Source organism: Pelophylax lessonae, assembly GCF_965119305.1.
Source record: "Pelophylax lessonae genome assembly, chromosome: 10".
Classification (NCBI taxonomy): Eukaryota; Metazoa; Chordata; class Amphibia; order Anura; family Ranidae; genus Pelophylax; species Pelophylax lessonae.
The window spans coordinates 76,006,569-76,029,784 of NC_138777.1; the positions used below are offsets into that span (position 1 = coordinate 76,006,569).

The 23,216-nt window shown below is 44.7% G+C and overlaps 1 protein-coding gene across 1 annotated transcript in view; it reads left to right on the top strand.

Annotated features, from left to right (window-relative positions):
- The first annotated feature begins 2,646 nt into the window (after positions 1–2,646).
- Positions 2,647–23,216, top strand: part of B4GALNT4 (beta-1,4-N-acetyl-galactosaminyltransferase 4) — a 192,209-nt gene continuing 171,639 nt past the window's right edge. The window contains exons 1-2 of the mRNA XM_082269845.1: positions 2,647–2,992; positions 9,360–9,599. Coding sequence (XP_082125971.1) covers positions 9,449–9,599 — 151 coding nt within the window. The 5' untranslated portion in view covers positions 2,647–2,992; positions 9,360–9,448. The remainder of the gene's footprint in view (positions 2,993–9,359; positions 9,600–23,216) is intronic.

Genomic DNA, 23,216 nt, shown 5'->3' on the forward strand with positions numbered 1-23,216 from the left:
TCGGACAAATGATCGCCCGTTTTTTTTTTTCTTCTTGCATGCTAATCTCATATCGAAAATGAAGTTTACTTAAGTTACGAAAATTCTCGCATGACAGAATAAAAATGTAGAAGTGATGTAGTGTGGTGGAATATATTTGTATTGTAATTTCGAATGACAACTGTACTCAGGGCCGTTGTTAGAAATCACGGGGCCCTGTACAGCCTAACTGACAAGGCCCCCCCCCCCCGAATATATCAAGACAATATTTTCACTAAAAATAAACTAAAATCATTATCATTAAAATCATTATTAGCGGCAACAAACATAACAGAGAACTTGTGTGAATTAGCGCTTATTGTTTTTTACATTTTTAAAAAAATATATATAATTTTTTTAATAAATGTTTTTAAAATTATTTTATTTGTTTTGAATGTGTTATTTTTTTTTACAGGACAGGGAAGCCTGCAGCACTGCGGGGATGGGGGGGGGGGGGGGGGAGAGGGGGGCATAACAGGGAGGGTGATCGGTGTCAGAGAAGCAATTACAGGAATGATGCCTTGTGCCTGTGTACCTCCCCGTAGCAGCTGAAAGCTGGCAGGAGGGTGAGAAACTGGCTTTCAGCTGCTGCAGAGACCCGCTTCCTTCTGTAATTGCTCCTCTGCCCAACCGCACCGATTCCCCGTGCTGTTGGGCCCCCCTACAGGAGGTCTGATGGTCCCCCCTATCTGGGCCCTGAGTGTAGAGGTTAAACGAAAATCGTCTGATCTGGTATCATATGAGAACTTTTTTTGTTCCTGTCTGATTGGATAATATCGGATGAACTATCGTGTTTGGCTCTTGAAAGCTGTGTACTAACAGTCAGATTATCGTATGATCGCTTTAACCACTTGCCGACCGCCGCGCGACTATTTACTGTGGCGGTCAGTCCCTCACAGGCAAAGCGACGTAGGACTATGTCGCTAGCCTGTGAGGCTCTAGGGAGCGAGCGCGCGCAGCAATGGCATGCTCCCGCTCGGTCACGGACCCCCCGCACGTGTGCCCGGGGGACCTGATGTCCTCCGGTCACTCGCGATTGTCTGTTACAGCAGGAGAAAGGCAGGCGGCTAATGTAAACAAAGCCGCCTGTCATTCTTCCCTGTTTAAGAATGGAAATCATACGGTTCTGCTATGTAGGACCGTTGATCTCTGTTCTTACACCTCAAGCCACATCCAATCACAGTTAGAAGCACGCCCCTAGGGACACACTTAACCCCTCCCTCTCAAAAAAAGTTAACCCCTTCCCTGCCAGTGCCATATGTATAGCACTGATTACTGTAGTAATGTCACTGGTACCCCCAAAAGTGTCAAAAATGTCAGTCAAGGGTCCGATCTGTCCGCCGCAATGTCGCAGTCCCGCAAAAAAAAAAAAATCACAGATCGCCGCCATTACTCGTTAAAAAAAAAAAAAAACAACAAAAATTACAAAAATCTTTCCCTTAGTTAGTAAACGCAATAACTTTTGCGCAAACCAATCAAAATACGCTTTTTGTGATTTTTTTTACCCAACATAGGTAGCAGAAAACAAATTGGCCTAGAATGTTAAAAAATGTTGATTTTTACATTTTTTTGGGGGGAATTTCATATGAAAAAAAATGTGAAAAATATTGTTGTTTGTTGTCGCTCTTTTTTTGTTTATAGCGCATTATCAAAAAATCGCACAGGTGATCAAATACCACCAAAAGAAAGCTCTGTTTGTGTGAAAAAAGGACGTCAAATTTGTTTAGGTACAGCGTCGCACGACCGCGCAATTGTCCGTTAAAGTCACGCAGTGCCGAATCGCAAAATAGACCCTGGTCAGGAAGGGGGTAAAATCTTCCGGGGCTTAAGTGGTTAAACGCGGTATTTTGCGTCTGATTTTGTGATGGCGTGTACGGCCATTAGGAAGGTCAGAATACAAGTCTGGAGGTAGCAGTGATGAAGGCATGGGCACAGAACACTTCTTTCTTTCAGCAGGCTCAGGACTATCTTTCCACTTTTCCTTCCCACAACACACAGCCCTGCATCCTGTATCAGCTCTAAGCATCACTGCAAACACAAAGGCTCCTTCCATCCACTCGGACACAACCATCCTACTCAATAGGGGAACACCATAACCTCAATAATACAATAAAACCAATACGCTCCGTTATTTAGTCCTATTTCACACAAAATATGTTCCTTCAATAGCGTTTTAAACAACCCTCTAATATCCACAGCAAAACTTAACGAAAGTGGAATTTCTGCGCATAATGGTCACCCCTCTCCCCCCTCCAACGAGAATGGTCTTCCCCGCAAGGTGTGCGCGCGTTGGCGTGGAGATGGACGCCGGGGTGCAACCTAGCCCTTTGCAGTCCCGTTAAGCTGCCTCCCTGATTGGCCAGCTTCCAGACCGCCGTCCGCTGATTGGAAGAAGCGTGCCCGTATTTAGATTGGTCCCGATTCAAGCTGAACTGCGTTGCAGCGTTGATGCTCCTGAGGAGAGACAGCCTTGGGGGAGCCGAGAGACGGCTAGAGGCCGGTCGCTGAGGGAGACGACACCCACGGCAGGGCAGGCCGGTGCAGTCTCCGGGGAGAAGGGTTACCTTGGAAGTGGAAGGAGCTGGAAGAAAGCGGAGAGAAGGGGGAAGGATGGAAGAGAAAAGAGACATATAAGGGGGGAGGGGGGAAAGAGACGGCGGAGCCGGGAGACACCTGTGGAATGACGAGGAGAGTCTCTCCGTGTGGGCGAATCATGTGAGGGAGACCGTGCGACCGTCCCCGGAGAGCTTGGTGACCTTCCCCTGCCAGCCATCGCCTTCATCAGGCTGAGATCACATGAGTGACACCATGGAGTGGCGGGGATGATGGGAGTCATGTGAGCGCCCTGTCCCCAGCGTCTGTCCCCAGCATCGCCTTTCATGAAGTCTTCTGTCCCCGGATTCCTGGGAGGATCTGCCTCTGGATATTGTCTCCTGCACACCTCCTTCTGTCCATTGGAGAACGCCTGCTGAAGGTGGTCCACTATTATCTTCTGTCTGTTCTTATAGGATCTCTCCACCCCAAACCTCACCTTTCATTGCACCCACTATTCTTCATCTAACCCCTCACTGGATACTTCTTCATTGTGTGATAGCATACCATGTCTGTTTCCATAATGCAAGGTTTATTTATCTTTTACAGCATATGTTTGCACCCTGGTGCTGCTGTCAGACACCCCCTGATTGTTGTGTGAATGCTCCGGCATCAGCTGCAAAGTGTTGTTCTGGACCGGCTTCCTGATCGAAAAAACGGCAGCCTTCCTATGTGCCGGCATGGCGGTCGGCAGCCTTCTTGTGTGCCGGTCGGCAGCCTTCCTGTGTGCTGGCATGCCGGTCTTTAGGCTCCGTCAGGGGTACAGGTGCCGGCATGGCGGCGGGCAGCCTTCCTATGTGCCGGCGGGCAGCCTTCCTATGTGCCGGCATGGCGGTCAGCAGCCTTCCTATGTGCCGGCATGGCGGTCGGCAGCCTTCCTATGTGCCGGCATGCCGGTCAGCAGCCTTCCTATGTGCCGGCATGGCGGTCGGCAGCCTTCCTATGTGCCGGCATGCCGGTCAGCAGCCTTCCTATGTGCCGGCATGGCGGTCGGCAGCCTTCCTATGTGCCGGCGGGCAGCCTTCCTATGTGCCGGCGGGCAGCCTTCCTATGTGCCGGCGGGTAGCCTTCCTATGTGCCGGCGGGTAGCCTTCCTATGTGCCGGCGGGTAGCCTTCCTATGTGCCGGCGGGCAGCCTTCCTATGTGCCGGCATGCCGGTCTTCAGGCTCCGCCAGGGGTACAGGTGCTCATGCAGGAGAACAACTGGGAGAAAGTTGTCACCCTAGAAATCTAGATGGCTACACACACGCACGGCCCTGAATGTGGTGGTGCCACATCCAATTAATGTGAAAGGCATAAAAAGGGGGGAAAAATGAGGGCCTCCCCAAGAGTAATAGGACTTTCAAGGCACCCACTGTTCACCTCATAAAGAAATGTACAATACTAAGTGTATAAAAAACATACAAAATGTATTGTAATTGCATAGTAAAAACACTTTCAATACATAAAACCATTAGATAAATGATTAAGCATAATGGTTTTTATGTATTGAAAGTGTTTTTACTATGTTATCTCAAAAGTACATTTTGTATGGTTTTTATACATTTAGTATTGTACATTTCTTTGAGGTTAACAGTGGGTGCCTTTAAAGTCCTATTACTCTTGGGGGGGCCCTAGTTTTTCCCCCCTTTTTTTGCCTCTTTTACCCTATAAAGCTGCTTACATACTAGGTGTTTAACCCCTGTGTGTCCGATCCCTGAAGTGGCAGGCGCTGCGCCTGTAGTCTGGCAATGTCGGTGGCTGGCTAAAATGTGCTGCTGCAGGGAGCGTTAGTCACATTTAGGACCCTGTGCATTGAGGGACAGATGCCTGACATACAGAATACCTGCCTTCCACCAACACATACATTGCTAAACATGAGTACTGCTCAGGATAGAGTTCAGCTGTCCAGCTGCAGCGTATTTCTGTGGGACACAGGCTTTGACAGGCTGCAGGAAGCTGGGCTGAACGCTTTGCCACATCATCCATTTAAAGTGTTTCTAAAGTCTAGGTGTTTTTTTTTTTTTTTTTTTTATTATAATGCATTCTATGCATCAAGATCAAAAACTTCTGTGTGCAGGAGCCCCTGTAACACTTACCTGAGCCCCAACTCGATCCAGCGATGTTGCATGAGAGTCTCGGTTGCCTATTGATTGGCTGATATAAAAGCAGGTTGCCATTGGCTCCCGCTGCTGTCAAAGTCAGTGAGCCAATGAGGAGAGAGAGGGGGCAGGGCCACACTGAATGGACACCGCAGGGGTTCAGCTCAGGTGCTGCTTGCTGTGCGGGAAGGAGGGAGGGGCCAGGAAAAGAGGAGGATCAGGGTTGCTCTGTGCAAAACCACTGCACAGAGCAGGTAAGTATAATATGTATGTTATTTTTAAATAAAGATTTTAGTATTCCTTGAAAGTGGTTTAGTCATTCTATGCATAAAGAGAAAAAAACTTGTGTGCCGCAGCCCCCCTAATACTTACCTGAGCCCATTTCGATCCAGCATTGTTGCAGGAGAGACTCGGCTGCCCGGCACTTTCTCTCCTGATTGGCTGAGACAGCAGCGAGCGCCATTGGCACTCGCTGCTGTCAAAGTCAGTGAGCCCATAAGGGAGGGGGGGGGCTGAACTGTGGCTCCATGTCTGAATAGACACTTAAGGCCCGTACACACTTGACGGAAATCGGACAAAATATCCTCCGATTTTTCTCTCTTGCTCAGTGGTCATAACCATTTTAGTTGACAGAGCATAAATGTTCACTAAATTTTCGCATCTTTTTTTTTTTTTTTTTGGGACGTTTGTTCCTAGACTTCCGGGTCGTCCGCAACTTCAGATCATGTGCGGTCTTTCGTATCCGATTTTTCAGGGACATACTCCATACACATTAAATGAAAATTGATCATCTGGGGACGGACGATAAAAATTTTGGCGTTTGTCCCTCTGTTTTTTTTTCGTTGAAAATGTCGACATCGGCTGCTGAAAGTTGTGTACACACTAGGCGAAAATCGTACGATTTTACCTCGGACGGGAATTTTCCTCAGATTTTCTACTAGTGTGTACCCCACTTTAGAGCAGTAGCTTGGCTTGGGTGCCCCCCAAAGCAAGCTGTTTGCTGTGGGGGCATTTGACAAGGGGGAGGGGCCAGGAGCGCCAGCGAGGGACCCGAGAAGAGAAGGATCTGGGTTGCCCTGTGCAAAACCACTGCACAGAGCAGTTGGGTATTTTGAAATGAAAGAAAATAAGACTTTATCACTTTAAACCCTAAACCGTGTTAATTTCACAGGTTCTGTGGCTGATTAAGAGTGGTAAGTAAACTCAATTAGTGCCTTTTCTGCATGAAATTAGCTTCAGAACATGTCTAATTAATGTGTTTGAGGTTGGCAACCCTACGCTGCACCTGTGTCCCCCCCCGGACACCCTAAACGCTTGGATTGGGAGCACACAATTAATGCCTAGTGTGCACATAGCTTAACAGGAGGTGCTTGAACAAGGACCTTCATGGCTGGATCATCCGGTATTTTTTTAAAGCACCACTCCAGGTAAAGGGGGGGATTGTGCCCCTCTGTAGGTTTAAGTCCTAATGTACTAGTATGCACTATCATGGGTGTCCAAGTTGCGATCCTCTAGCTGCTGCAGAATTCTAATCATGCCTCTGACTTTGGAAGTCATGCTTGCAACTGTCAGCCTTGCAATACCTCATTGGTCCTGCAGTTCCACAGCAGCTGAAGGGTCACAGCTTGGACACTCATGCACTACATATTAGCACATATGACAGACTTGCATGCAGATGGAGCCCTACAGCGCAGCACTGTCATGACTCCCCGGTGCTTCCATCTTCACCCAGTCTCCCTTCTGGGTTCCAGTTCTCCAGCTGTATGAATGGCCGGGGCCAAGATGAGGTCACTCTGAGCCCCGCCACAGAGCTTTGAAGGTTTGGCAAGGGTATGCTGTCCCTTCAGAGCGCATGCGTCGGCAACGTCACTGGCTGCATGCTATGTGAATATCTCTTAAATCGTGAAACTTTAGGAGATATTCACTGTACCTACAGCTAAACTAGACTTGACTTGCTTGTAGATACAAGGTCAAAAGTGGACTTCAAACTTCCACTTTGGCTCATGGTCCCATCCTACAGGGTTTTTATTTTCCCTTACCTTGTGATGGAAGTTATACTTGCTTAAAGCAGATCTTCACCCTCTCTAAGTACTTCCCTCCTTGTCTTCCCTTTATCTGGTTAGTGATATCCCCCCCCCCCCTTTTTTTTTTTTTTTGTGATACAGTTCCAACCTCGTATCCTTATGCTAGAGCTGCATGATTCTGGATAAAATGAGAATCACAATTTTTTTGCTTAGAATAAAGTTTACGATTCTTGGCGTAACATCATCTTTTACATTCTACAAAGAAATTGGGCTTACCTTATTACCTTACTGTTTAGATTTTTTTAAAATTAATTAAAGTGTATTTTTTCCCAGAAAACTGCGTTTGAAAGACTTCTGCGCAAATACAGTGTGACATAAAATATTGAAACGATCGCCATTTTATTCTCTAGGGTCTCTGCTAAAGTATATATATATATATATATATATATATATATATATATATATATATATATTTATATTTTGGGGGTTACAAGTACATTTCCAGCAAAAAATACTGGTTTTAACTTGTAAGGAACAAGTGTCAGAAAAAGGCTTAGTCTTGAAGAGGTTAAACTGCCCTCACTTACAGATTGAAATTCATTCCTTTGAACTAAAAAAAGGAAATGATACATTGTGTTTAGGCCCCTTTCACACTTATGCGACGCGATTTTACCGCGATTTTGCAGCGCGATTTTGATGCGATTTTGAAAGCTATGGCTATGGCTCAAAAGGCAATCAAATTGTGGCAAAGTAGTGCAGGAACTACTTTGAAGTCGGTGCGACTTCAAAACGCACTGATATGAATGGGGCTCATTGAAAATAATGGAAAACGACTTGTCATGCGATTTTGCAGTCCAAAATCGCAGGACAAGTCGCACTAGTGTGAAAGGGGCCTTATAGTTATCTAGCAGCCTTAACAATGTTGATAAACATTTGTCGGAGGCTTTTTTTTTTTTTAAACGCTAAGAGCCAGTCCACGCTAGCGCGACTTGTCAGCCTGACAAGTCGCGGTCCATTGACCGCTACAGGACCGTTCTAATAGGAGCGACACAAGTCGCTCCGACTTAGAAAAAGGGTCCTGTACTACTTCGGGCGACCTCGGAGCGACTTGCATAGACTTCCATTATGTGAAGTCCCTGCAAGTCGCTGCAAAGTCGTGGTGCATGGTAATGCACAAGTCGCCCCCGAAGTAGTAAGGAGTCGTGTTGCCTTAGTGTGGACCGACTTGTAATCGTGCAGCTCTACCGTAGGCACATCATTCGCCTAGCCCTAGGCGAAGAGCGTGCTCATTGCTTCCTGGGATAGCACCTCCTACATCCCAGGAGGTATAGCCCCTTAATTCCTGAAAGTGGAGGGGGGAGGACCGCCTGCTGAACCCAGAAAAGCGGGTGGGCCTATTGATTGTCATAAACAACATGGCGGCACAGGAAGGAGCGGAAGTCGGGAGGATCCTCTGCGCGATACCATGTGATTGTACACTCTATACACTCTTCTCTATATGCAATTTAGCAAAACTGTGTTTATTAGTCTATTGCATTAATAACCAATGGCAGGTCTTTGCAATAGATGGTTGGTGGTAGACCTGAAGAAGGTTGCATAGTGTGTGGATATCCTAAATCTCCTGTCCAGGCCCCTTACCAGTATTGCATGGGACTGCTAATCTAAAGCTGTAGATGGTCCCTTACTGGCTGGTCTCTGACCATCCCTTTGCAATGATGTCATTCCTGTTCTGAATCCTGAAAGAACCCCGTCGCTGGATAGCCAAAAAGAAGCATCCACGTCACGCAGGCAGTGAGGTGGACACCTGAAGAAGGACCTGTCAAAACGAAGGAACGGTATAAGACTGGACTGGAGCACCATGTGACTTAATCTTTCAGTAAGTAAAAAGCCAGTGATCGGTTTGGGGTGGGTGATTTTACCCTGAAATCAAGGTTCAGCATTGACAATATGTAAATCCTTTCCCAGAAATGACATGTACATGGTAATGCTTATATAGGATTTTACTTTTGCTTTAGATCTACTTTGAGGACTTTGCTGACAGCTGCCCATGACTATCCACCTGCTGTGGCTATCAAAGGGTGTGTCTCACTTGTGTCTGTGCATTCATTTGACGTGGTTGAGAATGCAGGAGGAGAAGTGAGACTCTATGTTGGCTACCACAATTGTAATTCGATAAAGAGGTATTCAGTGGCAGTGGGCAATGCTGAAATGTGCGTTTTGGGTGGATTGATTCTTGATGGTATTGATTTGAAGTCTGGAATGTGTATATTTGCTGGGGGGGGGGGGGGGGGGTTATGCTTCTTGTAAATTTAAAGATTACAATACAAAAACGGGATATCCAGACTGGAGATTTCTAGTGAAATGTTTACATTTTTGAGTATTTCAGTATTTTGTAGTTATATACTTTTGATGTTTTATTAATTTTGGAGTTCTGCTGAAGCCAGTTCAACAGGTGGCATTGACAGATGTGTACAGGTGTCTGGTCTGTAAGTTATCTTTAGGGGTTTAGAGTCATCCAGTGAGAAGGAAATTGTGTTGCTGCATCCTTGTTGCATATTATTGTAACCTCCGCTGTGTAAGTCTATGACGTTCTTGTCTGCTTTAATAAAGTCGCTGACAGTATTTACCTTCTCATATTCACAGACACCCCCTCTGTCTTCATGCGCCCTGGAAGTGTGTAAGGGAGCCCTGTCCGCGGCCCCACCGCTGTGCCTGGTGATGGTGCCAGCAGGATGCCTTGGTTGCCAGTGAAGAAGATCCGCAGGCAGTTTAAACTTCTGCTCTTATTGGTGCTGCTTACCTCAGCAGTCTGGGTCACCTACCTGCACATCAGTCTAGCAAGACAGGGCAAAGCTCTGAGGTTGCCATTTGTCTACGGTAGAGGTAATCCTTTCCAAATATTCCATTGTTCTGTCTCTGCCTGACATTCTTTCCTCCAGTAGTATACACACCATAGGTAGTGGTGGGGGGGGGGGGGGGGGTGGGAGTGCCCACTGCTTTTGCTAAGTGGTGTGTTATCTTACTGTTGTCAGATGTGATACATGAAGGGTCAGTGCATTCCTGCATTTCAAGTGTTTTGTCCTATGAATGACTTGTGATGTTTGAAACACATGGCAAACAAAGGTCAGCAGATTCCCATTTATTTACAAGGTGTAATGCATATGACCGTTTTCAGACTACATTTGACCTGTGTTGCTTTGCGTTTGTGGACGCAGTGTTCTTATTGAGAGAAAATTGCATTGCAGGCAGAACAATTCAAACTCTGCCTGTTAATGTTTTGTGTTCCAATGCACACATTTAACAAGCGGAGAGTTCCTCTGACAATGGCCGCACTGGGCAAGAGACCTTTACAAGGCAAAGCACAACGTGCAGTATTCACTAGTCCATAGATTTACTATTGACTTTCATTGAGTGCACTGTGGTTATCTACTAGGTATGGGTTACTTTACTTATGAAATGATCATTGCCAATTGCTATACTTAAAGCTGAGCTTCAGGCAGACTGCTAAATGTACAGATGAAATGCATGTATGGGAGGTGTTTTATGAGCCAAAGGAATTGTATCTCTGCTCGTCCAGTCATGAGATTTACGCAGCTCTGACACAGCACAGCCCTGTCTGGCAGGAGTCCTTTTTTGTCTGCTGCAATTAAAGCAGGTCTTCACTCTCTACTCTCTTTCCATTAAATTAGTATTTCCCTCCCCTTTACATCAAGTCTTCAGGCTAACTGTGTGTGTGTGTGTGTGTGTGTGTGTGTGTGTGTGTGTTACCATCAGGGGGCTGGCTATCTCTTCCTGGGGTTTTTTTTTTTTTTTTTTTTATGTAAACCCAACATTTCATATTCTGGATATGTGCATGATGTGCCATGTACTTGTATAAAATAGTGTCCTCTTTTTTGTATTGCTTCCTTTTTTGTGTGAAATCCCTGGTGTTCCTGCCAGTCCCTCTGCTTTCCTAATATAACTGACCACACTAGGCAGGAGAGCACATCATGGCCAGTTCTCTAGCTGTGCTGGGAACTCAGCCTGCTCTCCTCCAACCATGATAATAGTTGTTCTGACATATACCCCCCCCCTGCACAGCCATGTTCAGTTTACTGCTGTTTCTCCTCCCCAGCTCTTATGCAGCTGAAAACAGAGGTAATGCGATCACTTATAAATAAGGGGGGGGGGGGGGCCCTTTATAATCTATACAGAAATGTTTTGCCTTTCATTTCTATTTTAAACTTAACCACTTGCCGACCGCCGCACAACTATTTACGTCGGCGGTCAGCCCCTCACAGGCAGAGCGACGTAGGGATACGTCGCAAGCCTGTGAGGGTCTAGGGAGCAGGCGCGCTCCCGCGTGGTCACGCCCCCCCACCCCCCCCCCCCGCGTGTGACCGGCGGACCCGATTGTCCGCCGGTCACTCGCGATTGTCGGGTGGAGAGGGAGAAAGGCAGGCGGCTGATGTAAACAAGCCGCCTGTCATTCTCCCCTGTGTAGAAACAGTGATCATACGGTTCTACTATGTAGGACAGTTGATCACTGTTCCTACACCTCAAGCCACAGCCAATCAGTTAGAATCACGCCCCTAGGGACACACATAACCCCTCCCTCTCAAAAAAAAAGTTAACCCCTTCACTGCCAGTGTAATTTTAGTTACAGTGCATATGTATAGCACTGATTACTGTAGAAATGTCACTGGTAACCCCAAAAATGTCAGTCAAGGGTCCGATCTGTCCGCCGCAATGTCGCAGTCCCGCAAAAAAATCGCAGATCGCCGGCATTACGCGTAAAAAAAAAAAAACAACAAAAATGACAAAAATCTTTCCCTTTGTTAGTAAACGCGGTAACTTTTGCGCAAACCAATCAAAATACGCTTTTTGCGTTTTTTTTTTTTTTTTTTTTTTTTTACCAAACGTATGGTAAAAAAAAAAAAAAATTGGCCCAAAATGTTAAATTTTGATTTTTACTTTTTTTTTTTTGGGGGGGGGGGGGAAATTTCATATAAAAAAAAAAAAAAAAAATGTGAAAAATATTGTTTTTGCAAAATTGATGCTGTTTTTTTGTTTATAGCGCAAAAAGTAAAAATCGCACAGGTAATCAAAAAGAAAGCTCTGTTTGTGGGAAAAAATGGACGTCAAATTAGTTTAGCTACAGCGTCGCACGACCGCGCAATTGTCCATTAAAGTCACGCAGTGCCGAATCGCAAAATAGGCCCTGGTCAGGAAGGGGATAAAATCTTCCAGGGCTTAAGTGGTTAATGGGTTGTTTTTTACAAGGGGCTCTTTACAATAACTTTAAGAGCCGGTTCACATTAGAGCGATCCGACTTGCCGGGGCGACCTCACAAGTCACGGTGCGCAGCTCGCACCGCGACCTCGGAGTGGCCGGCATGGACTTCATAACATTGAAGTCAATGCAGGTCGCTCAGGGTCGCCCCAAAGAAGCTCCGGACCCTTTTTCTAAGTCGGAGCGACTTGTGTCGCTCCTATTGGAACGGGTCCACAGCTTCTCTATGGCAGGCGACCTGTGAGGTGACCAGGTCGCCTGACAGGTCACCCCAGTGTGAACCGGCTCTAAGTGGGGATTGGAAACAAGAAAATAAAAAATAAAGGGGTTTGGGGTGAAGGTCCTCCTTTTTATATTAAAACTTACAAGCGTTGCCCTGGACTAAAAATTGAGGGATAATCAGCAGACTGATAAGCTCATACCTCTTTCACTGTTCTCATCTCCTATCATTGTGCTGCTTCTACTTCTCCAAGTCTGAGCTCTTTTGTACAGGGACCTTAGTACGCTGATATCAAATGATACCAAATCATATTCGGGTATTTACATTGCTTGTGACTTTTGCCTGCATTCACCCAATGTGTGGAAAACAAATGTTGCAATGCTATTCATTGTCTATGGTACCCAGACTGTTTTCACAGAAAAATGCGTGAAGCACAAAAATGTGCATGAGCTATTTTGCTGCATTTATTGCATATAAGGCAGTCCATTATAATAAATTGGTCTTCCTTGGGTGCAATAATGTACATACGTGTGACGTTATTTTGCATGCATTAACAAAGCACTATAATATGATGGCAGCCTTATCGCTGCCTGGAACTCGGCTTTATTAGGCTTGTCAGTCTGTGTGCTATGAGGCTTGTACTGAAGTTTGAATCGTGTTGGGAAAATTTTTTAAATTTGATTTTGTTTGAGTTTGAAACAGTGGTGGAGAACACAGAACCTGGTGAAGCTGTGCATAATAACCGATCAGGTTTCTAATTTTTTTTTTTTTTTTTAAATCAAAACCTAATTTAACAAGCTGGAGTTGGTTTGGTTATTCTGCAGAGCTGCACCAGATTCCTTTTGCTCCAGTTTTAGTAAATCTCCTCCAGTGTTTTCTTTAGAGTTGTAGTCGGTTTGGCTTCTGGCAGTATATTAATATGACCCCCTGAATGTAGGGAAATCATTTGAAAGGCGCTTTGGTTTGCCACCTGCATCACTTTATTGGCCAGTGGGGCCTTACATAACACTTATTGGCCAGTTGGGAGGGAAGTGGGGGAGGGCCAATCATCAGAGCACTGGTGGTAGTTTGCATGACATCTCCCCCCTCGACTTTCAGGACACTCTGGAAATAAACCAAAAAAGCATGCATGCACCTGGACCTGCCTGTTGTACACTTTAGGGTGCTAACTTGCCCTGGTTAAAAGGCCACATGTACACTTTAATTCCAAGGTACAGGATAGCATGTGACAAGCTGTTTTATTAATACATGACTGCATTCACTTCTCATGACTGCAGCTGTTGTCCCTTCATTGGACATTTTGGCACAAGTACCAAACACCCCTATCTGTCAGTTCTGACTGTCATCCTAGGTATCTGTTATGGAGTACGCCACCCGCAGCTAAAAGAGAAAGGACAAGCCGCTCAATCTTCTCCTGTATGGTCAGCTATATTCATAGGTTCAGCACTTTTTTTAGCAGCTGCCTGTGTAGATCTTTGATCATAATTAAAGAATGGGCTTTCTGTAAAGTTTTTGGCAGAGGTCTGGGCGGTGGGAGGAGTCCTATAATTAGAAGTCTCAGTGGCTTGTTATTACATTTTACTTGGCTTGCCCCTTGCCTTCCCCGCCCAAGCCTGTGAGTCAGGCGGGGTTCTTCCAGCTGGCAGAAGAGAAGCAGTTGGGAGGAGGTGAGGCTATGGGATCCCCTCACTGACCGAGGGGTGGGTTTGCCCAGGAGAGACTTGTACAGCGCTGCCGATTTTGTCCTGCTGACTCCCTGGAAGAGACATGACCAGAATGCTCACGTTTCAAAGCAGCGGCTTGGATATCCAAAAAAATTTGACTGTGCATCTGCTTTTCTTGTTTGTCGTATGCTTTCAGGGTTCCTGAATTTGAGTATCTGTCAAACAAAGTTTAAAACATCCTGTAGACTTTCCTGTTCCATTCATGAGATCTTTGTAAATTGCTTGATAAGTAAGAGGATCATTATTTTTCTCTGGGAACATGATCTTTAATATCAACCACATTTTTTTTTTTTTTCCTTTTCTGTAAACAGCATGTTGTATTCTTTCAGAGGGCTCAATTATTAACTTTTCACGGTCTTGTGAATGAAAAGTCTAAGGGCTCATTTATACTAGGAAAAAGGCCTAGTTTCCAATATGCTAGTTCAAACCACCGAGCTGTGCTGGTGTGCACAGAAAAAAAAAAAAGAAAAAAATGTATCTTGTACGGTTATTCTAATTATTTGTATTGCATACTTGCATTGGTCCAGCTTGGCACGATAGAAGTATGCATATCTCATGCCTGATGGGCTCCTCGGGAATTTGGAAATCACTTTAGAAGTTGGTCCTACTACAGTGATAACATTGGTCTGTCATCTCCAGCTTAGGGTCTATGCAAGCGGTCTATCCACTACACCCTGACCGCAGGGGGTTGCTTGCCCATTTATAGAATGCCCGTAAGTTTAAAAAAAAAAAAAAAAAAATGTTACTTTGTGATATATCAAAGTTTGCACAAAGCAAAAAAAAAATAAAAATGTGACTCCCTTTACAGTGAATGGCCACCATTGTCATTACACCATAATAGTGGCTGTGTTGATTGAGCCCTTGAAAAAATTGCATCCTGTTTATAACAGCCAATTGGCATTTTAGCAGTTCAGAAAGGATTTTGGTTGGTTACTAGTTGACCAGAAATATAAAAGGGAAAAGGAGGCGCAAACACCTAGTGCATTACCCGTGGTACTGTGTAAAATGTTTTAATAAAATGCTGAATGCATACTCACAAACATGAAGAATTGAAATCGTATTGCAAATTCCCATCACACGTATGTTGAAACATGTCCTGGAAACTGCGACCTCTAACGCGTTTCGGGAGTCAAGCGCCTCCCTTTCCTTTCTTTTATGCACCTGTTTTGGAGTTCTCTGCCTGAGGAGAGCAGCACGCCAGTCTTCCCCTTTGAAGTGAGTGCTTGGCTGAAATATTTGTTTTAACCAGAAATATACTTGATGGCACACTTTTTTTTTTTGTTTGTTTTTTTTCATAAACCAATCCTTATATGAATTTTGCGCAAGGATGCTGGAATCGTTCCCATCACACAGGCAGTGCATGCAAACTCAAATTTGTCTTTATAGTTTGGTAGTTGTTGTGTGGGGTTTTTTTTTTTTCTCCCCGTTTTTTTTAAATGGTAATCTCAGCAAACATTACACAGTACTTAAACTTTTACAGACAAATCTTTCTAGTAATATAACCTTTTTCTGTGATGCATTTTAGTGATCATATGGAGTATTCACAGTGAACGGATGCGTCAGTGGTATCACACTGTAGGTTGTCACGCATTCTATAGATAATTGCTGCATTTTTCAAGTATAGCAAATAGACGTGTAAGTCTGAATCAGATTAGCAGATGGTAAAAACTGATAGTGATATGCATTGTCTTACAGCCTTAATGTAATATTGAACCCACTTTCTTCCCTTTTTTTTTTTTTTTTTTTTTTCAATCACTGTTGCAGGTTTTGACTGAATTTATGACCCACACACGTTAAGAGCTCATTCACCTTACATTTGGTAATGCATCTTATGTGCAATGCAGTGCCTTTCATTGTGAAAGTGGAAAGCTAGCACTGGACCCTTAGGTTTATTTTACTGGTATTGCTTTCTTAAGGTATCAATGTTTGGTGTAAAATGATCTGGTTCCTGCGAAGGCGGCTTCTACCAACCCCCCCCCCCCCCCCCCCCTCCCAGAGGATCTCTCGCGTCCCCTTGGCTTGTAGTGTAATGTATGAAGGGTTGAAACTTAAGCACCACACCATTAAGAGGTCCACTCCAGATACAACTTTATTCCATTAAAGGCTGGGCGTACAATTAAATACTGGACCTACAATGGTATTCCTGTGTGAGTTGAAAGCAGAAGCCTAATCAGCAGCTTGTTTGGCAGCCTGCAAGCCAAACGAGGCAAATCAGGCCTGTAATTTAAACTTGCACTGGAATAAATAACATTGTAGGTCAACTTCACTACTGGTTTGTTCATTTTGTTGCCAGTCAAGCCCTGGTGAAGGGGGCACTTAGACCCCTGAAACGTGTTGGCGATTTCTTGAATTGTACCCCTGACCTTTTATTGGAATAAATATGTATCTGGACCTCATAGCAGTGGTGTGGCTCTTTAATTCCAACCCTTCTTTCATTGTAAATAAAACTCTAAACACCTTTAAAAAAAAAATAGTACATTGCAACATAGCCCTGTAAAATGCCCAGGTGTGCTTTGTTTTGCAGTACACTGGAAAAATGCACACTCTTCTTCGTTTTCAATGGTTTTTATTGAGATTTTTATGAGAAATAAAAAAAATCAAAGGTACAGAAAGAAATACCGTTAACATATGCATAACAGTCGCAATTGTCCTACTGCAATTACAAAATATTAACGTAGGAAAAAGACACTCGCAGCCTAGGCAGTCACTGTGTATCATGTTCCGAGAAGAGTGAGAAATCTATATGCAGTTCAACAGGTTACAGAACAATACCCAACAAGAATTAACAATCGGAATGCGAGCATCATAGTACAGCAAGTAATGGGGACTAAAAAATGTGGAAAGCAATAAAAGCCGTGCAGCCCACTGCCATTTCCCAGCCCCAGCGCTACTTATGTAATCACATGTAGGGTTTGAATGTGAGAAAATTTGATTGGCCAACGGTATACATCCATAAGGCCAAAGAGATAGGGATAAGATGGAATAGCAAGAGAGAAGAAAGGGAAAAAGTAGTAGGAAGAGAATTAGTAGGACCCCGCCCCCCCCATCCCCAAAACCCCGATGCCCCAGACTCCATTAGCTGCCCCCGGTGAGATAGCGGAGCCACTGCTCCCATACCTTGTCAAACTGTTTCATTTTATCATTCAGCATGGCCGACATACGTTCATTGAGCATTATCCAGGTAAGTTTATGACGGAGCTGGTCGAACGGCAGGACGGACTGGAGATCTCCAGGATCGTGCTAGCGTTATTTTGGCAGCCGTGAAATTAAACGAAATAGGCCTTCTCTGCGCCCCCGCGGCTGCGTCCACCTTCAACCCTAACAAGGCTTGTTGTGGGGATTTAGTCAGGTTAACTTGTGTAAGGGTGTATATAAAGTTATACACCCTTATCCAATAGCGGCGCGCCTTAGGGCATTGCCACCAAATGTGGAACATAGTTCCTTCCTGACCGCAGCCACGGAAGCACAGGGAAGATGCGCCAGGTACAAACTTCGAAATTCTCCCCGGTACCATATACCAGCGCAACAATACTTTGTAGTTCGCGTCAATAATTGAGGTATTGATCAGCGATTTAGAGGCGGCCTGAGCCATAAGTCGCCAGTCGACCAGCTCAATGCCCTCCTGCAGGTCGGCCTCCCACTGAACCATATATGTCAGCTTCGCAGAAGATTCAGACAACATATTATGAAGTATGGAGATATAGCCGTGAAGCTTGTCGTATTACAGAGTAATTCATGGGAGTCATAGTCGTTAAGTCCGAAATCTGAGACAAAGTACGTAGGAAGTGCACAATTTGGTTAAAGCGATAAAATTCAGACGTAGGTAAAGCGTGCTTCTCAATCAATGCCTGTCTCGTCAGAATACCCCTGTGATCACAGAAATCCGCTATCCGTATAAGCCCCTTATTTGTCCACCACTGGAAAGAACTGGGAGAGAGACCCGGGGGGAACCTGCTGTTGTTGAGCACAGGAGCTAGAGATGTATGGAGCGATTTGAAATTGTGTCTTGGACAACCTGTCCCAAACAGCCAGAGAATGGGACAGAGCCAGGCATAAACCGGGGGGGGGGGGGGGGCGCTCTTTAATGCACCCTCTTCTTAATGTGTGTGTGTGGTGCATTTCAGCCCAATAATTTTGCGTGGGCTGTATGTTGCAGCGTACCAAGTTGAGGTGTGAATGGGTCCTAAAAGACAGTTTGCCAATGTACAGCCCTAATTCCAAAAAGGTTGGGACACTGTGTAAAATCTACATACAAAAAAAAAGGATGCAATGATTTGAAAATCTCATAAACCCATATTTTATTCACAACAGAAAATAGAAAACCTATCAAATGTTTAAACTGAGAAAATGTACCATTTTAAGAAAAAAATAAGGTCATTTTAAAATTTGATGGCAGCCACGCCTCTAACAAAGGTTAGGACAGGGCAACAAAAAGCTGGCAGTTTGGTACTAACAAGGAAGAACTGGAAGAACATAACTAGGTAATTAATTGGCAACAGGAGAGAAACAGGATGGAGTATAAAAAGAGCATTTTAGAGAGTTAGTGTCTCAGATGTAAAGATGGGCAGAGGTTCACCAATCTGTGAAAAGCTGTGTCTAAAAATTGTTTGCAATTTCACTAGAACATTATTCTGAAATTGTTAAAAGACTTAAAATCTATCAACTACTTAATACAAAAGATTTTGAGAATCTGGAGAAATATGTGCATAGGGGACAAAGCCGAAACGCAATATTAGATGTTTGTGATCTTCAGGCCCTCAGATGGCACTGCAGTAAAAACAGGCATGATTCTGTGATGGACATCACTGCTTGAGCTCTGGAATCCCTCCTAAAATCACTGTCTGAACACTGTTTCGATGTGCCATCCAAAAAGGCTCTATCTTGCAAAGAAGCCATATCTGAGCATTATCCAGAAATGCCATCGTCTTCTCTGGGCCAAAGCTTATTTAAAATGGTCTTTTGCGAAGTGGCAAACTGTTGTGGTCAGACGAATTGAAATTTGAAATCAAAAACAATTGGAAGGAAAGAATAGTCATCTGCTTAACGCAAATATGCGTCCTTTGGCTTCAAGGGGTCGTACTGGGTTGATGCCTGCAGCAGCAAGCATCACCTCGGTACAGTGTTTTTTATTTTTTTGGAGCGGTTGGTCAGCTTTCTTGTGATAACCGATGCGTCTAATCAACCATTATCACAAGCAGTGGGAAATGTCCACCCCTGCCACCTCCTGCCGCTCCGCTCAGGGCACTTGTCCCACCAGGAGACCTGGACGCTCAGCCGGCATGTCTGCCGGCTGGCCCGGAGACCAGAACAAAGCAGGAATTGACTTTGATCAAGTCTGGGATCTAGTAGCCCGGAAACTGTCATGACATCACTTCCGGTTACTGGAGCCTTATAGGCGCCAGATTGACAGAAAAATGACAGTGTTCACAACAGCCAAGTTTGGCGTTTTTGAATGCTTTTAAGTGCAAAGGAGGGATTTTGGGTCTTAAGTACTTGTCACTGCCTATTACTGTGAAAAGGGAAGTTTACATTCCTTGTGACAGCAATAAAAGTGATAGGGGGAAAAAAAATTAGCAAAAAAATTTAAAGTGCCCAATCCCTATGTCGCAAATGTAAACCATATTCAAACCACACGTGAGGTATTGCCACAATCATTAGTGTGACTAGTTAAAGCTAAACATGTAAAAAAAAAAAAAAAAAAATTGAAAGCGTCGCCTATGGAGATTTTCAAGTACCAAAGTTTTGTTTCCATTCCACAAGTTTGCGCAGTTAAAAAACATGACATGTTTGGTATCGATTTACTCAGCATAACATCATCTTTCACATTATACAAAAAATTTGGTGTTTTTTTTTTTATTTTATTATAAGGCCCATGTGTACTAGGCTTAAAGTGTGTGGACACTCAGGCTGGGTAGCTGCAATCTAAAGCCCCGTACACACGTACCGATGGTCGGCATACAAATGTTCCTCTTTTCTCCCCGGGATGTCGGTGTCTGTTGAAAAGTGCAAAGACAGCACAAGGACAGCACAAGAATTTTGTCCGCAGACTTCAGCTGACTGCAGAAGTGATGTCATGTAATGGTTAAATTTCCCTGTGTTTTTAATTTTCTGAGCATGCCCAGTCTTGCAAATCTGCGGTCTGTCGGCCGAATTGTGTACTGACAGGCGAACAATCGTCCGTTCTGGTGTCGGCATACAAAAATTTTCATGTTTGCAAGAAAGACTTTTGTCCGCGGATTGTGCGCAGACATCTGTCGGAGGCACCATACTAACACGCGTACAATCGGCAGATCCTTCGTCCACCGACGTTTGTATGCCGACGATCGGTACGTGTGTACGGGCCTTAAGAGCACAGCTCTAGCAGTGATTGTAGAGAAGAGCCTTAATTTGGAGATGGATATCACAGAAGAAAAAAGTGAATTTATAAATTGTGTTCGTCTTTCCCATAGCAGAGCTGAAGAAAAGATGTCCAGAACAAGCAAGAATCTTATTTTCTTGTTGCTCAAGTACGGAGGGATTGAACATGCAGCATAGGATTTGCAGTAGTGTCAGTCATATTGCATTAGTGACGTTGGGTAGATCAAGTGTTTACAAAGCGCGCACACAGGTAAGGCAGTGCTGCAATGTGTCAGCAGGCAAAATTGAGTCTTCTAGAGAGGGGACTAAGTTCTACAACTAAATGGTGACTATTGGAAGAAAAAGCAATATATCTAGAATGCCAGAGACTAAAGACCAGAAATCTGCAGTGTGTTCGAGTCGGATGACTACTTGAACTAATTGAAAAACATTTTGTTGCCATTGGATGGAAACTCTATGGAGAGTTTTTTTACCTTTTTTAGTAGTTGGCGGAAAGATATGTTACAGGAAAGAAACATTGGCCTCCGATCACTTGGATGCATTGTGCTGGTAGTATGCTGTAAAAAGAGAGCCTACGCTTCTATTTCAGCCACAGTTTCTTCAAAGTGACTGACGGCAATGCTGACCTGGTTACAGTTAGCTAGAAGTCATGAGTTTTAATTACCCTTTTAAATACATTGCAGATTTCACAGTGGCTGGATATGGTGTTTTAAAGCTTAGGCTGGTAAAAGGATTTCTCTTCTTTCAGATGTGATGGGTTTCATGGCTCCTGATACAGGTTTCCAAGAGTGGCAGTGGAGGGGCTCTGGATGAAAGACTTCATTCAGAGCAGTCTGTATTTAGTCTGGGCACGCTCACACTCTTGTGGAGTGCCAGGAAGAAACCGCCTATGTGTTTAGATTGCTTATTAACTCATTCTGTACTGATTATTAAAACATGCATTAAACCAAATTCATGCATTATGTATTCTTCCCTTAATTCATGTATAAAGGCTATCTATGGTGACTAGTTATGTGCTGTATGGGAATCTGCATTATTCTTCAGTTGGTCAAAACATTCTCATGATTTGAAGTAAAAATCTCCTTCCATTTACATGCAAATGTTGACCAGTAGGGGGAGGTCCTTTATATATTGACCCCCCCCCCCCAGCTGGTTGTCAGTGGGTAGTAGGAATAATAGTCTAAGGGCTACACCATTATGTGGATCTTCCCAGCCCTTTAGGCACCATAGAGATGTGGCCCTGGAAATGTATCTTTATGGAAATAAAGCCCTTAGACCTCTGCTCACCCCAGCTCTGAAACCCAAATACTCCTTCAGCAGTTTAATTGCATAATCGATTGTGATCAACTGTGCACATTATTTTATACATGGTGATTTATTTACTAAAGCTGCAGAGTGCAAAATCTGGCTCACTTCTTCATAGAAACCAGTCAGTTTCTAAGTTTTATTGCCAAAGTTTAATTGAACAAGCTGAGGTTAGAAGCTGACAGGTTTATATGCAAAAGTGAGCCTGATTTTGCGCACTCCAGCTTTAGTAAAGAAATGAACAAAGGGTTAAAGACCGCGCTCTAAATCTGGTGATTGCACACACACAATAAGTGATCAAAATTGATATATTTTTTTTTTTTTTTTTATATATTCCCTCCGAATTCTTCCACGTCTGCAACCGTGCCCGAAAAGGCGCTGGTGGATGCACTGATTGTATCTGTATCTGTGCGAGAGACCCTAAAGATGGAGGATGCAGCTGAAGCTGCAACGAACGTGCAGGTACCCTTTTGGCACTCACAAGCCATCCAGAGCAGCAAAGGGACTTCCTTTCCCTTCCTATTTTGACAGAATTGTCACTAAAGAGTGGGGATGTCCCTGTGGGGTCCCTAAGTGCTTTACTAGACATTACCCCAACCCCCCCCCCATGAGGAGTCCCTTCTTAAGAAGTGGACTTTCCCATCGCTGGTGGACCCTCCGGATTAAACAAGACAACCAGGATTCCAGTTGAAGAGTCCCTGACCTTTAATGATCCAGCTGACCAGAAGGCAGAGGCTGTGGCCCGCAATATGTACACTCTGGCTGGTTCAGCAACGAGGCCAGTATTCACCATTGCCCTAGTGTCGCAAACTCTGACTGAGTGGGCTAAGCTCTTATCCCGTGACCTGGAATGGGAACAGCTCCCCCCTGCCTCTGCTGGTAAACCACATGTGATGCCTCTTTAGATGCGGCTCCCCTGATGGCTCGCCTTTCTGCTTTGGCAGTGGTCCTTCATGTCTTTTTGGCTCAAGTGCTGGTCTGTGGATCAGACTTCACAAAAGGCCTTGACTGATCTTCCTTTCCAAGGAAATTGGCTGTTTGGAGCTACCCTGGATGACATAAAAGTCTCATGGGGGGAGGGGCGGGGAGAGGAGAGTACTTTTCTTCTGCAGGCTACTAAGGGCAAGGAACCTTGTTGCAGATGTGGGCCTGCCTTCTCTGCTTATAAGAAGTTTTTTCCCTTAACGTCCTAGGACTGCACCTTGGGAGAGATGGCTCCTCCCTCTCACCAACAGGAAATGCCCCATCCATCAGATTTTAAAAGGAGGCTTCTCCCACCACTCCTCAGTTTGTTTCCTCCAGCCGAGGAACACCTGTGTGGGTAGTCTGGGGCTCTTAAGGTGCTTTCCTGAGAGACCGGGCTCCCTGCGTCCACCTTACCTTTTTTATGGAGAAGTTGCTTCCTCTCATTCACACGGCCGACTGCAGTGCATGGGCTTCCTCTTACCTTTCAGTGCTCAGGTGAGCCAGGACCACTGGGAGTGCACCCCCTGGATGGCATTTCTGGCTGGCGGTGGCTATTTTTTCTTCCACCGCTACTTCAAATTTGAATTTGCCGCCACTTTATCCGGATCGAGTGACGCTCGTCTGTCCAGAAGTGAGGTTTCCGGGAGGGGCGGCGCT